Genomic DNA, 16,939 nt, shown 5'->3' with positions numbered 1-16,939 from the left:
GAGAGAGGGAACAACCCCTCCATGAGAGAGAGAGATAAGATATCCATTTTACAAGTGCATAAAGCCTACACATTATGAGAGGCTGAGGTCTCCCTTTATCCCACGTGCCTAACCTGCTCCCAGAAATCCAACAGACTCTGTGTCCCACTGGAATACATAGCAGAACACCCACAAATTCAACCTATCTAGCACTGATCCCCCACAGTCCCAATTTTGTGCAAATGATCACTACATTGCAGCATAGGAGCAGACTACTAGGGGCCGTGGGGGCTTCGGTACCCACAATAAAATATTTGAGGGGGCTGGGCCCCCACAAAGTTGATGGACATTCCTATTCAAATGGTGTGTGTGTGTGTGCACTGCATCATGTGGTCGGTTATGCGGGGTGGGACTTACCTGGGCCCCCACAATATTTTATTCAAGTCGGCACCCCTGCGTTGCAGAATCATAAAGCGAAACTCTGTTAACACCTGAACAGTGGCAGAGTCAAGTTGGTTGGCCCAAAGACTTAACTGTTCTCTTGTCCGCACAGGTGCTGGCCAAGAATCCCAGGAGGAGGCCGAAGAGAGTTGGCAGAATCTCGCGGAGCGTGCGAGGCGTGTTTGAGACGACAATTTTCCAAACGTGCAAGGATGCCTGGCGGACAGCCAGTTGCGTATCCGAGCGGCCCATGTACAGTCCCGCCAGCACCCGGTTCCTCCTCTCCACTCCGAGCGCGTTAATGATTGCCTGGAAAAATAAAAAATAATGTGTTATTTTTTTAAAAAAGGGAGTGCAGCCAAGAAAACAAGTTTCGGTTTGCACCTAGTGTTAGACACAGTGAGAGTAGGCCCACTGAAACTGTATGTGTTCTTTCTATGCACACAGTTTTTAACTACGGAACTCACTCCTGCAGGAAGCAGCGATGGCTACTAATTTGGATGGCTTAAAAAGAGGGTTGGACAAACCTATGGAGGGCAAGGCTATCAACGGCCACTGACCAAAATGCTTATGCCCTTCCTCTACAGTTGGAGGCTATAATACTTCAGGATCCCAGTTGCTGGAGACCACAGGAGGGGAGAGGGCTCTTGTGCTCAGGTCCTGTTTTCAGGCTCTGCTAGAAAAGGCTTCTGGTTGTCCTCTGTGAGAACAGGATGCCGCCTTGCTTGGGGGCCATTGCCCTGATCCAGCAGGCTGTTCTTATGACTGCAAACTGCTTCAACCATTCTTAATATTAGTTGCAGGTAGGTAGCAGTGTTGGTCTGCCATAGTCAAAACAAAATAAATAATTTCCTTCCAGTAGCACCTCAGAGACCAACTAAGTTTGTTATTGGTATGAGCTTTTGTGTGCATGCACACTTCTTCAGATACCAAGTGTGCATGCACACGAAAGCTCATACCAATAACAAACTTAGTTGGTCTCTAAGGTGCTACTGGAAGGAATTTTTTATTTTGTTTCATTCTTAATATTGTATTTTTTTAAAAAATGATGTAACCAACGCCCTGGGACCTCATGGTGGAGGGCAGGTAAGAAGTCAAACGAGCAGGAACAGCAACGTACGATGCATGGATTTCTATGGGTCTTCTCCTCTGAGAATTTATCTGGATAAAGCCCACTGTGCTCCACACTAGCAAGAAACATACTACAGGGCCAAACTACCGTGCTTCTCCAAAAATAAGACACCGTCTTATATTTACTTTTCCTCCAAAAAAAACAACAACACACAGTGGCTTATTTTCAGGGGATGTCTTATTTTTTAATTACGCGTCCAGCCTCGCCTCTTCCTTGGCGCCCTCCAGAACTGCGCCTATCACTATGCCTTATTTTCGGGGTATGGCTTATATTGCGCAAATGCTTAGAAATCCTGCTACGGCTTATTTTATGGGTATGTCTTATTTTTGGAGAAACAGGGTAGGTAAGGCATTCCTTGGGAGATCTCTAATCATATCGTTCATCTCTTCACATCCCTTATTCCCAAAGAAGGGAAAGCAGTAATTTCTGAGTGGAGAGATTTACCAGTGAAGCAGAAGGCACTGTTTTTTTTGTTTTTGTTTTTTAAAGGGTTGGCGGAGGCTATTTTTTTTAAAAAAAAAAAAGGAAAAGGAAAAAGAGGGTAGTCATATATCAAGTGTTTGAAATTCCCCGGGTGTCGTGTGTGTTTTGCTACTGTGTGCAATTGTGAGATTTCTGGGGGTCAGGGTTGGCAACCACAGTTTAACAACCTCTGCCCTAGCCCACAGTTAATATCATCTCCATTTCCACTGTGTGTGCTTCTCCTCCTTGCATACTGGGACAAGTGAACTGTTGTAAGAGCAAGCTACTGCCAGGCAATGTAGCCGAGACAATAGAATCACAGAAATGTAGAATTGTAACATTAGAAAGGGGTCGCCTAGCCCAACCCCCTGGCGGACAGACATTCTGTTGTGGCAACTGTAACCTAAGTTTAAGGTGTCATTTGGCGCCCAGCTTATACACCTGAGTTTCTAACACTGCATATATCCACAGTCTTGTCTAGTCTAGGCTCCAGCTGTTTGCTCACAAAGCAGCCAGGAGACGAAAGGACAGCACTCGCCTTGTTGGACTGGGCTGTTCCAAAGTTGTCGTCTTCAGAAGCCGTCTCCGTGGTCATCTTCCCTGTGACTCCCGAAATATAGAAGAGGAGGTCCCCGAGTAGCTGAACTGAGCTGTACCTGTTTGAAAAATAAATTTAAAAAAAGAGGGCGGGTAAGGCAAGATTGATGTATAGCACAAATGAGAAAGCATTTTTCATCAGAGGGCCCACATTCCCTTCTGCACAACCTCTGGGAGTCACATGACAATGGTGGGCAGGGTCTGAAACAAAAGTGGGTGGAGCCATGAGTGTGAGTTCTATCTTTGTACAGTAGTAATAATAATATGAAAGGGACCCAGGTGGCGCTGTGGGTTAAACCAAAGAGTCTAGGGCTTGCTGATCAGAAGGTCGGCGGTTCGAATCCCAGCAACGGGGTGAGCTCCCGTTGCTCAGTCCCAGCTCCTGCCCACCTAGTAGTTCGAAAGCACATCAAAGTGCAAGTAGATAAATAGGGAAGGTAAACGGGAAGGTAAACGGCGTTTCTGTGTGCTGCTCTGGTTCGCCAGAAGCAGCTTTGTCATGCTGGCCACATGGCCTGGAAGCTGTCTGTAGACAAACGCCGGCTCCCTCAGCCTATAGAGCGAGATGAGCGCCGCAACCCCAGAGTCGGACACGACTGGACCTGATGGTCAGGGGCCTTTTTAATAATATAATAATTATTATTTATTTATTTATACCCCGCCCATCTGGCCGGGTTCCCCCAGCCATTCTGGGCAGCTTCCAACAAAATATTAAAATACAGAAATCCATCAAACATTAAAACATATTAAAAAAAAAAAGTAGGGTAGCTGTACACACCCCAGCCGAGCAAGAACAAGCAAGCAAACAGCAAAGCAGGACCAGAGTGTGGGTGTGGCCTCTGGAGAGCCCCGAGGGCACTGAGGGAGGACTGGAGGGTCGGCATTGGTCCCCCGGACATGCGGTTCTCTGTCCCCATTCTAAAGTGAGATTCCCCGCAAGTGACAAGCCACATGAATGGGAAGTCAGCTCTAACCTGATTCGCCAGAGGTCATCAAAGAGGCCTTGCTCCAGCTGAGGCAAGAGGAGCGCAATGGCTGTCTCTGCGTACATGCTTATGATCCTCTGCCCGGCGCGCAAAGCCGTGTCCCGCACGAACTCGTTCTCGTCTGCCAGTGCCTAAATAGGAGGGTACAAATTACCAACAAGGGCTGGTTTTGTGGGTGCAGCACAGCGACTAAGAGTTGGATCCAGCCATCAGAGACTTGGAGGCAATAGCCCTCCTCCATTCTCGTGACTTGAATGCAAGCCTCCATCCCTGCTGGATGGAAGGATCAAAAACCTGCCCCGAAAACTCTACCTTAAGGATGCAAGGTATGATGGGCCCAACGTAAGGTGTGAACTTATCACCAAAGGTGATGGGCAGGTAGTTAAACATCATGATGTAACCGTCCCGGACATGGGGGGCGATGTCCACTTTGCTTGCTGTAGCCACGATTTCTGGCATAAGTTTCTCCAGCTTCTCCACTCCTAAGCCAGCCATGACTTCAGCCAGACCTGGAAAAGATGGTGTGTTTTGGTGTAATTCTCTTGCTCAGGATCGCATGGGTGTGTATGACCCCATAGAAATGCAGAATGGTGCCACTGGGTTCAGAACAGCCTTCTGAGAACCTATTACTTTTCTGGGTTTAATAAGACAAAGCAAACAGCTAGCCCATTATGTTTGTGAAGATGTGATCAAACAATGTGTGGGCAACCTCTGGTAAAATCACAGAGCCTGCAAGGATTTGCCGAATCGGGATTTCAGTGACTGGAGGACTTCAATGACGTATACAGCTTCCTGCCCCGCCCCATGCCCAGGAAAAGCAGAATCTGAAATGCGTTGGTGAACTAAACCTTGCCTCTTGTTGTGGGTGAGGAGCCACAGCTAAATGGCTGAGCGCATATTGGCACAGAATCTAGATTGGCAAATAAGTCTCTCTCGGCATATAAAGCAGCTTCCCAGGTTTTCTACGTTCGCAACAACTTTGCGAGGTAGGCCATTGAGAGACCTGATCTTGCAAAATGGTTTGACGGGGCGGAGAGTAACTTGAAAGCCGGTGCAGTGTAGCGGTGGGAGTGTCAGACTAGGACCTGGGAGAGACCTGTGCTCAAAATCCCCACTTGGCGGCTGTGAAGCTCACTGGGCGACATTGTGGGCCGGTCACTGCCTCTTAGCACAACCCACCTTTGAATCCTTTTCTCTCGGGCCCTGGTCCAAGACTCTTATCTAACCACACCACCACAATGCCTCTCCCCGATAGTAAGTAAATAACTTTGTGAGGCTGAGCAACATGCTGGGGAGCTGAGCAGGCAACCAGTCCCCAACTCCCTTGCAGCCAAATCCATTATTTTTATCAAATGCCAGGGAAGAAGGCTGCTGTCCTTGCCTTGGGCAGCCCCAGACCGATCCACTGAACTCTGCTCGTACGTCAGGGTCTCCATCAGCCAAGGCAGCAGGTCCTCGAAGCAAGACTCGCCCATCCCCTTCACCATGGCTCCCAGCGCCTTCGCGGATACCGTGCGCACCTGAGGGTCCAAAGGAAAGGATTGTAGGAAACTGGGAGGAAAAGGCCACCCAATGAAGAAACTGCACCGAGACAGCGTACCTCAGGCACCGGGTCCAGCAAAGATGCCTTCAGACCTGGGGTCACACTGGGCAGGTAAGGAGCCAGATCCTGAAATGGAGATGGGGGACAGGTTAAGCGGGATGAACACCACAAATTGGGATTTTGAAATCTGTGCACGTGGACCTTGGAAGGGTGCAGATGGCAAACAGCGCGGACAACACATGCGCCCTGTTTTCCACTTAGCATCCAGGCCCCCTCCAAACACAGCTGGGAGGGCAACAAACAGCAGCCATGACCTGTAGAGGTTCTGTCCTCATGGAACCATTTCTTCATATGTGGGCCTGCTGCAGTTCCTGCAGGGATGGGGAACAGCAGATCCAGAGGCCACATATGGCCGTCTATCCGGCCCTCGGAACCCTACCCAGGCCAGACCCCTCACCAGTCATGATCCACTCCCTGCGTATTTTATCTAAATCTATAGCTATCTGTATCTATATCTATATATCTCTATCTATCCAGTGCTTTTTTTCTGGAGGGACGCAGGGGTACGCATACCCCTAAACATTTTGTGGATCTAAGTTTGGCCTCATTGAGGGGCAGTATTTCAATAGGAGTAGGAAAATCAGAGTACCCCTAAACATATTTTTTTTAGAAACAAAGCACTGTATCTATCTGCCATTGCTTTTTCATACACGTAATTTAAAAGACAATAGACAACAACAATAGCAGCAGCTGGTCTGTCCTTTCTTAAAAAGAGGCCTAACTGCATCTTAAGGTTGGAACCACAACTCAAAACAAGTCAATGGTGCAAGTCCAAGAAGTTTCCAGGTGCTTCTGTGGGTCTGGGGAGGTTGCCTTGATTGATCGTTGCATCTCACATAGGAGATGAGTGGATGCCAGGATTTCCAGAGCACATCTAGCCTCTGGCTGTCAGTTTCATACCATGAATCTATTGCATGCTTTTGTCTGGCTGGGCTGTGTCTTTGACCTGCAACAATGGCTCTTGTTTGTCCAGAGGATAAAGAAAGGTGTGTGTGTAGAAACTAGCCTGCTGTGTACGAAGGTAAAATTTACATTCATTGCTCCACCCCCTTTTGAGACTGGCCCCACCTATCCACGGCATGTGGCTCCTGCAGAAGTTCAAGTGGCCCTTGAACCGGAAAAAAGGCTCCCACCCCCGGCTCTGAAGCATCTCTCCAGCTCACCTTCTGATCCGTCAAGGAGTACATGTTGCCGATGATCTGGGCAGACATTTTCCTTGTGTCTGTGGAGCGATCCTGGAAAGCCCTCTGGACGATGGGCATGATGAGAGCCAGTGAAGGGGCATCGATGAAATGGACAAATTTGGTTTCCAGCAGGGTCTGCAGGCACTTATGGGTCTTTCTGGATGGGTCGGTCAGGGCATCCAATAGAACGGGTGCAATTGCTGTAGGCGGCGGAAGAAAAGGAGGAGGAGGACATGGTCAGGAAGCTAAGGCCAGGATCAGAGTCAAGAGCCAGCTGATAGCTTGGCGACAACAGTCCGTATATTGGTAACCCATATGCAAAATGCTGCTGGCAACAACATGTGAAACCTCTGTTGGAAGTGATGCCCTGGCTGCCAGTTTGCTATCAGGCAAGACTCAAGGTTTCATTAGATGTCAATAAAGTCCTGTTCCGTTCTAGAGCAAGGTCAGCAACTGGTATTCAGAGGTATACAGCCTCAGTACATGGAGGTTTAATCCAGACTCCATAATTGGTAGCCACTGATACATCCAACCTCCATGCTTGGATCCAGCTGCTCCCTCCAATAGCAAACTCAGTAGAGTCCAGGCCATTATGTACTATGCAACGGGGTCACTGAGAAACAAGAGGGAGATTTCAGCAGGCCTGAACGATTTTCAGAACTAAGGAGGGGGGAAATGGGGGCAGGGAATCCCAAAGGAGAAACCCCTGCTGAAACAGCCCAATGAGGACTGTGTATGCTTAGAGACCACAGGACGCCTAATATCTGGAGTGGAAAATAGGAAACAGGTGGGGGAATGGAGTATCCTGGAATACGGTAGCGTTGGATGGCTAGCTCCCTGAATCTCATGTTTTATTGTGCTTTATTTTTAATTTGAAATGTTTGTCCCATTTGTTTCACCTTGCACACCTCAAGAGGAAGATAGCAGTCCACACACAAACACAAACTACAAGCTCTTACCCAAGATCTCGGGGTTCCTGATAACCGACCCAATTTGCCGGAGCGCCTGCTGCCCGGCCTTCTGGACCTTCACATGGGAGTCTGTGAGCACCTCGGTGAGTTTGGGCACAATGTTTGGCAAGCAGGAGGAGAGTTGTTTGGGGGCGCAGTAAGCCATGGCACCCAGCAGCTCCACTGACCCTGGTGGGGAGAGCAGGAAGGCAGGGAATGATGGAATGATAGGTAGGTAGATAGATGATAGATAGATAGATAGATAGTCAGTCCACAGGGCAGCCTTACTAGGAAGTCTTATCCACCAAGCTCGGTGCGACCTTCCTCCCCAAGATTAAGTGTACAGAGGATTACAGCCGCAGTCATGCATGCAGCTTCAAAAGTTTGGGAGAGCTAAGAAAAACAGTGATCAGCAGAGACTAAATTCCATCCTCAATGGACCCTGCTACAACCACTTAATAAACTTCGAGAGCCTAAGGTTTCCCAATAGCTGTAAAGAACCTACCTAGTTAGGATGGCTCTTTGCAGAGAATAATACCCGGGCAAAATAAGGCAACGCTGGTATAATCTTCCCGCAAGAACGAAGGAGCTACAGCCATTCCAAAAGCTGTCAGTCAGGCTCCCTTCCCTTAAATGAAAAACAAGCCCAGTCCAGTTTCTTACCAGCTTTGGTTCTCCAAGACTCCTCCTCAAGCGCAGCCAGCAACGAAGGCAGCACCAGCTTCACCCCGTGGGCACTCAGGTTACTCATCACAGCCTTGGCACAATCGTCCGCGGCCTCAAAGGAAGGAAACGGAGAAGTCACAACTGGCCTCAACCCACTTCCAAGATCCAGCAGCCAAACATTAGAACCTATGGAGGATCAGTCTCACTCCAGCAATGAACCGTGTGTGCAGGGGTGGGGGCACCAGAAAACTAAATGTGAGGTTAGGTAGTCACTGTGGTGGCCTTCCAGGTGATGTTGAACTATAACTCCCATCTTTCCTGTCCACTGGTCAAGCTGGCTGGAGCTGATGAGATTTGGAGTCCATTAACATCCGGAAGACTCAGCACTGGCTGCCCCTGGGCCAGGGGAATCACCATACAATCATTTGTCATGTATTTTTACACTCATCAGCAGTAACAGACTGCAGCGAGTTTCTCTGTCTCCAGCCAGGACCCGCTTAATGTTTTTTAAGGTGTTATGCTTGTGATACATAGTTGTGCTCTTATCTGATTTTCATCTAGTTTTAAGGAATTCCTTCTTGTGTGTTTAGTGCATATGTATGCTAATTAAGAGATTATTATGTCCAGCAGGATCTGGTTGGCCAGTGTGTGAAGAGATGACCCTGATCCTGCAGCCAGGTGCTTCTTTTGTTCTTATGCAGTAAGGGAGGGCTACTGCGTCTATATGTGGACCAAGAACTCCCAGAAGTGCAAGCTGGATTTCGAAGGGGCAGAGGAACCAGAGACCAAATTGCAAACATGCGCTGGATTATGGAGAAAGCTAGAGAGTTCCAGAAAAACGTCTACTTCTGCTTCATTGACTATGCAAAAGCCTTTGACTGTGTCGACTATGGCAAGTTATTAAAGAAATGGGAGTGCCTGATCACCTCATCTGTCTCCTGAGAAATCTCTATGTAGGACAAGAAGCTACAGTTAGAACTGGATATGGAATAACTGATTGGTTCAAAATTGGGAAAGGAATACGACAAGGCTATATATTGTCTCCCTGCTTTTTTAACTTATATGCAGAATTCATCATGTGAAAGGCTGGACTGGATGAATCCCAATCTGGAATTAAGATTGCCGGAAGAAATATCAACAATCTCAGATATGCTGATGACACAACCTTGATGGCAGAAAGTGAGGAGGAATTAAAGAACCTTTTAATGAGGGTGAAAGAGGAGAGCGCAAAATATGGTCTGAAGCTCAACATCAAAAAACCCAAGATCATGGCCACTGGCTGGTCCCATCACCTCCTGGCAAATAGAAGGGGAAGAAATGGAGGCAGTGAGAGATTTTACTTTCTTGGGTTCCATGATCACTGCAGATGGTAACAGCAGTCACGAAATTAAAAGACGCCTGCTTCTTGGGAGAAAAGCAATGACAAACCTAGACAGCATCTTAAAAAACAGAGACATCACCTTGCCGACAAAGGTCTGTATAGTTAAAGCTATGGTTTTCCCAGTAGTGATGTATGGAAGTGAGAGCTGGACCATAAAGAAGGCTGATCGCCGAAGAATTTATGCTTTTGAATTATGGTGCTGGAGGAGACTCTTGAGAGTCCCCTGGACTGCAAGAAGATCAAACCTATCCATTCTTAAGAAAATCAGCCCTGAGTGCTCACTGGAAGGACAGATCCTGAAGCTGAGGCTCCAATACTTTGGCCGCCTCATGAGAAGAGAAGACTCCCTGGAAAAGACCCTGATGTTGGGAAAGATTGAGGGCACAAGGAGAAGGGGATGACAGAGGACAAGATGGTTGGACAGTGTTCTCGAAGCTACCAACATGAGTTTGACCAAACTGTGGGAGGCAGTGGAAGACAGGGGTGGGGTCACGAAGAGTCGGACATGACTAAACAACAACTCAACTGCGTCTGTGGGGAACAGTGTGCTGCACCTGGGCAGGGGGTGGGTGGGTGGCTTTGGCCTAATCCAGCAGCCCAATGCTTCTTCCGTCCTTAACCTACTGCCCCGGGAACACCAGGCACTTCTTACCTCTCGGACATACTGATTCCCGTCTCCGAAGCAAAGCAGCAGGTGGGGCAAGACATGGACCACGTAAGGCTCAAAGAGCTTCCCAAGCATGCTGCAGAGCATCTCAAAGGCAAACAAGGCCCCTAAATGGGAGGCAAAAAAGGCTTTTATCAGGGCAAGCGGCAGACTGGCGAGGCTCTGTCCCCGCCAACTTTCTCTCAGCCTGCAAGCACAAAACATGAAGTGAAGTAAAGGGTTGGAATTTTCTGTGCAGCTTATCTCTGCTTCCCCACCCCCTTTCTAATTTCTGTCTCAACCACCCTTCTCAAAGAAAAGCAAGATCATGGTGCCCAGCCACTGGATGTTGCCTGAAATAGGGAAATGCTGCAACTATTAGTCCAGAAACACTGCAACTGCCTTAGTTCAGGCCAATCACAACAATACAATATAGTTAGTAGAGAATATATAATAGAATAATGGTATCATTCAAATTTCAATTTGTTGAAGAATATCGGGTATGTACCTTTATTTATTTTTTATTCTGTTTTGTATATTCTCTTTTATTTTACAATGTGTGTGCAGGTAGGTCAGTTTTGTTATCACTCATTGATTGTATGCCTTGTATCTTATTTCCAGCTGATGAAGACTATCACGAAACAGTAGTATCATTTCAGAGACACTGTCCTTTTGAGGCTTTTGAGACGTCTTCCATTAAAACTTTAGAAAGACTACTGAGAGACTTTACTTTTGAAAGTTTTGAGATGTCTTCTGTTGAAACTTTCAAAAGACCATTGTGAGACTGTCCTTAGACATCTGTTTTGAACACAGGGCTTGACGGGCCTCGCTACCACCGTGTTATATTGTACATGTGAACTTTGATTGGCTTATTCCTGTAATTTGAATGATACCATTATTCTATTATCTCTCGAAGCTACCAACATGAGTTTGACCAAACTGCGGGGGGCAGTGCAAGACAGGAGTGCCTGGCGTGCTATGGTCCATGGGGTCACGAAGAGTCGGACACGACTAAACGACTAAACAACAACAACATTATTCTATTATATATTCTCTACTAACGATTAGCCTACGTGTTGTGTTTGTATTGTTGTGATTGGTTCTTATTGCAACACATGGGTTAGTTTTTAGTTCAGGCCAAGACTGCACCGGGACCCCCTTGATCTGAACTAAGGGTTGTATCCAATGCAGTGTCGCGTTAAAGTTGCTTAGCAGTACAGCTGTTCCGCTGGCGAAAGGTTTTGCACCAACGGAATGGACCGCTGGCCTTGTATGAAAGGTGGTTTTGACGCATGTCAGGTTGTCACATGGGTGAATATATTGCCGTCTGGTATCCAAGGCAGGAAATGTTCAGAGTTGAGAAGTATGTGGCTGCTTCCTGTCCTCACTCAGCCCATTTCCTGTCTTCGTCCAAAGCAGATTATCTATCAAGGCTTTGGACCTCATCTTCATTGTTTCTCCTTTGGTGTGAGTCGCGAGTGTTGTTCTGTGCCAACGGAACACTTTTTTACACAAGAGAAGGCATCAGGCCGCTGGCAATTTTGTCACGCGATAAGACTGTGAAATCTGTTGTGCAACAAATTCCCGCCAGCAGAACCATTGTACCAGATCCCCGTTGCGCAACATTAAAATCCCCATGTCCCCTGGCGCAAGAGCCCATCATCTAGCAGGCAGAGAACATTGGGTGAGGTTCCAAGCAAGCGACAAACCCACCCACATCAAGGACAAAAAGTCTTAAAGAAGTTAAGATGGTTAAGAAACTGCCAATCAATTCACCTTCTCGCCGCCGGAAGTTCTTCTTGTCCTGGATGGCGTCTGTTAGTGTGGCCATCATTTCCTGCTGTTTGAGGGAGAGGATGCCCAAGCCTTTCACCAGGCCGGCCAGCCCATAAGCAGCTCCTTTCCGTTCGGCGTACTTATCCGACTCCAGCAGCAGCTGCAGCAGCTTCTGGATCATCCCTCCTGCGTCCTCCTTGATGGCAGGCACCAGGGGCGGTAAGCAGCTGGCCACGGACTCCTGGACCTACAAATTCAAGCAAAAGCAATTCAAGCAAAAGCTACCCTGGGCTTACTCAGGGGGCAGTCATAGAAAATGAATTTGGTAAAAGGTCAAGGACCCCTGGACGGTTAAGTCCAGTCAAAGGTGACTATGGGGTTGCGGCACTCATCTCGCTTTCAGGCCAAGTGAGCCGGCGTTTGTCCACAGACAGCTTTACGGGTCATGTGGCCAGCATGACTAAACCGCTTCTGGTGCAACGGGACACCATGACAGAAACCAGAGCGCACAGAAGCGCCTTTTACTTTCCCTCCACAGCGGTACCTATTTATCTACTTGCGCTGGCATGCTTTTGAACTGCTAGGTTGGCAGGAGCTGGGACAGAGCAACGGAGCTCACCCCATCATGCAGATTCGAACCGCCAAACTTCTGATCAGCAAGCCCAAGAGGCTCAGTGGTTTAGACCACAGCACCACCCGCGTCCCAGTGAATTTGGTATGATTAGGCAGGTGGGGAATTTGCTCCCTAATGGAATATAATGCACTTTTTATTACTGCCCCCCCCATTGTTAAAACACACACTTTTATAACTGTTGTTTTATAACTGTTGTTTTTAAAAAAGATTTGATGACTAGTCCATTTTAGCAAGGAAGGTCCATGAAACAAACCAGGTAAAAGGGACACTGCTTCCTGGATCTCCTGGAGCAAAGTGGGGTCAGGAGCAACCTCCTTGAAACAAGCCTCTTTTTATTATTTTTTGCTTTTTAGAAAAAGTATAATGGGCAGCCAAATTCTGAAACCAAAGCTCAAAGACCTCACCATTATCAGAACCCTCTGTCTTATGTGAATTCATTTCCAAACTTTTGTAGCTCTCCCGCACAGAGATAGAGACCACATTCGCACAACACGCTAAACCGTTGTTTAGTGTGAGTAGAGTCAAATGAGTCACAGCAAGCCTCTCAAGCAGCCAGAGAACAGAGGCAGCAAGCTTCCACTTTGGCTTAACTGCAGTTTGTCATTTCACCCAAACTGTGGTTAATATTAACTGCAGTCTGAAACAAGGCAACGCGAAACCAGTTAACGTCAACCTTAATTTGGACAAAATAACACTGCAATGAAGCAAAAAGAGAAGCAATAATCTTCAAATTTCTCCCTCGATCTGCAGGTGGATCACAGGGGAAAGGGGAGTGGGTGAGCCCAGGGCTTGCTGTGACTGGTACAGGTTCATTCACATCACACTCAACTATGGCTTAATTTGAAGGGCAAACATGGCCGACGACTCAGGGATGAGACTGCTGCTCCTAAAATGGACTGAAATTGAGTAGAGCAGGATGCCATCCGTATGTTGGTGACACAGTTTACTTAAGCACCATTCTATTCCCAGCAGCTGCATGTTCAATCAATTTGTTTCTCGAGGTATGCCACTGCCCCCTGCTGGACTGCCTGGGGATTACTGCAGTAACCAAACTACCCAAAGAGTCAATATGAATCTAAAATGCAAAAACTGGTTCAGAGATCTCTTCTCAGCGTCTTGAACCCGCCGCCCCCCCAAAAAAAATCTCCTACCCTGCTCCCGTCTCCGCAAAAGGTGGAAAGGAAAAAAGAAAGAGCTTACCTGTTGGGATGGAGTGGAAAGTGCTGCTATCAGTTTGGCAACAATCGGCTTGACTTTCGGATCGCTTTTGTCCAAATGTTTGGCCAGGGAGCCCATCAGAATGACGACACTCTGCCGGACGGCATCATAGCTGGCATCGTTTGGAGCATCCTTCAGGAACTCCTCGAACACAGGCAGGAGGGAGTTGACGCTGTCCTGAAAAGCCGTAGAACACACACATACAATAGCATTAACCGTGATTTCAAAGACCCGGGCGCAATGGTGAGCTAGATGAACTAAAAGACCAAGTCAATATAAGGATGTTTCCTTCTGATGTAACTTAAAGCCTACCTTGCCATGGGTATTGAGTGCCGAGAGGGCTGCGTCCAGCATGCACTTCCGGACTTCGGGGTTGCGGTCATTAAGGGCATCTGGTACAAAGAACTGGAAGAGAGGCTTCACCTGGGAACTGTCCAGGTGCTCAGAGAGCTTGTTCAGGGCCAGCGCAATGCCACACCTGTAAAGGTAACATGGTAGCTATGGTTTGGAAGGGCCGTGGTTCAGTAGCAGAGCGGCATCTGTTCCGCCTGCAGAAGGTCCCAGGTATTTCCAGGTAGGGCTAGGAATGTCTCCTGCCTGAAACCTGGAGAGGCACTATCAGTTAAGTCAGTACTGGGCTAGACAGGCTGACTCAGCATATGAAAGCTTCTTGCATTCCTATGTTTTTAAACCAGGGTTTCCCAAACCTGGGTCTCCAGCTTTTGTTTGACTACAACTCCCACCATCCCTAGCTAGCAGGGCTGGGCAATATATCTATATTTCGTCCAAAACCAGTTTGAAGTCCCTATTGTGATATTGGTTTCAGAATTTTTCACCTGGCAATAAGGTGTGTGTGTGTGTAGCTAGTACTATGCAAAAATAACAATGTGGGAAAAACTGTGAAGCCTGCCAGTGCTTCTACATAACTTCATCTTTATTTCATACAATGTGCTGTATCAGTACATCGTGATGTTTAGCTGGTGATATATTGTGATGTTGAAAACCAGATATCGCCCAGCCCTACTAGCTACCAGGTCAGGGATGCTGGGAATGGTAGTCAAAAAACAGCTGGAGGAAACCTCGATTTAAACTATTACATTTACACCTTGCCTTATAACGTCAGAGGCCTGAAGCACCTCAGCTGGATAGAGAGAATCAGAATTTAAATAAGGACTACCTGGCTTCCCACTGGTCGGGTGGAGATTCAGATATCACACGTCCCAGAGCATCCAAAACTGGTGGAGGCCTCTGTTCAAGAGAAACAGGCATTATGTCAGAAAACCCAGCAAAGGATCTTATAAAAGCTGAACACAGTCAAAATCCAGGTGCAAAACAAATAAGAGGGGGGGGAGGGATGGGGACAGAAGCATACCATGCCAGACATAAGCTTCTCTATCAAGACCAGGGGGTGGGGAACCTGTGGCCCTGTAGATGTGGCTAGACTCTGACTCAAGAGCTACCAGCCATGGTATCAAGGGCAGCGCACCTCTCGAGTACAAGTGAGGAGAGCGCTGTAGTGCTTGGGTCCTGCTTGCAGGCTTCCCATTGGGGCATCTGGTTGGCCACTGGGAGAACAGGATGCCAGACTGGATGGGCCTTTGGCCTGATCCAGCAGCCAGGCTCTTGCTCTGTTCTGTTGTGCTTTATTCCACAATGCTTTGAACCAGGCACCCCCGAACTCGGCCCTCCAGATGTTTTGGGACTACAACTCCCATCATCCCTAGCTAACAGAACCAGTGGTCAGGGATGATGGGAATTGTAGTCCCAAAACATCTGGAGGGCTGAGTTTGGGGGTGCCTGCTTTAAACAGTACTGCTCTCCACACACCTGGTGCTTGAATTACTTATATTGTTTTATGTTCATCATTTGTCAGGTAACTGTGTTAGGAGAGCTGTTCCATTGGGGTATCTGATTGGTCAGTGGATGCTTGACTAGGTGGGTCACTGGCCTGGCCCAGCAGGCTCTTCTTATGCTCATTATCACAGAACGAGGACACTGAAGGTCCAGAAAGACCTTCATTGGCTCCCAGTATGTTTCCGAGCACAATTCAAAGTCTTGGTGCTGACCTTTAAAGCTCTAGACGGCCTCGGCCCAGTATACCTGAAGGAGCGTCTCCACCCCCATCATTCAGCCTGGACACTGAGGTCCCGCACTGAGGGCCTTCTGGCGGTTCCCTCACTGCAAGAAGTGAGGTTACAGGGAACCAGGCAGATGGCCTTCTCGGTAGTGGCACCCGCCCTGTGGAACGCCCTCCCATCAGATGTCAAGGAAATAAACAGCTATCTGACTTTTAGAAGACATCTGAAGGCAGCCCTGTTTAGGGAAGTTTTTAATGTTTGATGTATTTATCGTGTTTTTAATATTCTATTGGGAGCCGCCCAGAGTGGCTGGGGAAACCCAGCCAGATGGGCAGGGTATGTATAAATAAATAAATAAATAAATAAATAAATAAATATTATTATTTCTTTACTGCCAGTCGAAAGCATGCAAGGATAGTACACAGAAATGTAGTTTGGGAAGAGGAGAGGTGTGACCTAGGGAGGGTCCCAAGGGCTGGATACACAGACACCTCAGTGCAAGAGCCTCTGGGCCAAAGGTTCTTCCCCACAGTTGCTCTAGACCAGGGGTAGTCAACCTTTTTATACCTATTGCCCGCTAATTCATCTTTCTTGATGGTAAAATTTCCTTACTGCCCACCAGTGCTCGATGGAAGGAGGATTCAGCTTGTGCCGTAGAACCCTCTACCGCCCACCTAGAATCCCGAAACACCCACTAGTGGGCAGTAAGGACAACCCCTGCTCTAGACCTTCCTCCAGTCCCTCATCGCGAATGGCTTACATAGAGTTTCTCCTGATAGATCTCCATCAGTTTTGTCATGACGTCCCTCGTCTGGCTTCGATACTGCTCAACGCTCTTGGAAAGCGCCTCGGCGCCAGCCTGGCGCACAGCTTCCTCGTAGTGGATGACATCTTTAATGAGGACCGAACAGATGTCAGGCTGCAACTCCAGACCCATCGACTCCCAAAGCCTGTAAGAGACAAAAGGCGAAGGTCATCCTCCGGGTATCGAAGATCCACCCCAGTTTTGTATCGGGCAACAACGAAGGGAGTTTTCAGCAGGTAGCGCATTCCACAACCGAGGTGCCACCAGTGAAAAAGTCTGCCTCTGCATCAACGTGGGCCAATAATTGTTAGGCCCTGGCAAGACTTAGGAGGGTTCCACTTGTTAGGCAATACTCTGCAGAGGCAGTTTCCTATGTCCATTGGTCAAGGCACTTCCTCAGG

At 47.9% G+C, this 16,939-nt stretch overlaps 1 protein-coding gene across 1 annotated transcript in view; it reads right to left on the bottom strand.

Moving 5' to 3' along the window:
• The window catches only part of GCN1 (GCN1 activator of EIF2AK4), a 66,656-nt gene that overhangs the window by 23,376 nt on the left and 26,341 nt on the right, over window positions 1-16,939 (bottom strand). Inside the window, exons 30-44 of the mRNA XM_035098566.3 lie at window positions 16,494-16,683; window positions 14,833-14,903; window positions 13,968-14,133; window positions 13,638-13,832; window positions 11,804-12,050; window positions 10,034-10,155; window positions 7,998-8,112; window positions 7,344-7,523; window positions 6,364-6,584; window positions 5,198-5,266; window positions 4,979-5,117; window positions 3,910-4,106; window positions 3,586-3,728; window positions 2,553-2,670; window positions 514-729 (exon numbers count right to left, since the gene is read on the bottom strand). Of these exons, the coding sequence (XP_034954457.1) occupies window positions 514-729; window positions 2,553-2,670; window positions 3,586-3,728; window positions 3,910-4,106; window positions 4,979-5,117; window positions 5,198-5,266; window positions 6,364-6,584; window positions 7,344-7,523; window positions 7,998-8,112; window positions 10,034-10,155; window positions 11,804-12,050; window positions 13,638-13,832; window positions 13,968-14,133; window positions 14,833-14,903; window positions 16,494-16,683 (2,389 nt within the window). The remainder of the gene's footprint in view (window positions 1-513; window positions 730-2,552; window positions 2,671-3,585; window positions 3,729-3,909; window positions 4,107-4,978; window positions 5,118-5,197; window positions 5,267-6,363; window positions 6,585-7,343; window positions 7,524-7,997; window positions 8,113-10,033; window positions 10,156-11,803; window positions 12,051-13,637; window positions 13,833-13,967; window positions 14,134-14,832; window positions 14,904-16,493; window positions 16,684-16,939) is intronic.

Source organism: Zootoca vivipara, chromosome 16 (genome assembly GCF_965207765.1).
Source record: "Zootoca vivipara chromosome 16, rZooViv2.hap1.1, whole genome shotgun sequence".
NCBI lineage: Eukaryota > Metazoa > Chordata > Lepidosauria > Squamata > Lacertidae > Zootoca > Zootoca vivipara.
Note: the sequence above shows the minus strand (reverse complement) of the source record. Positions and strands in the feature narration are given on the sequence as shown.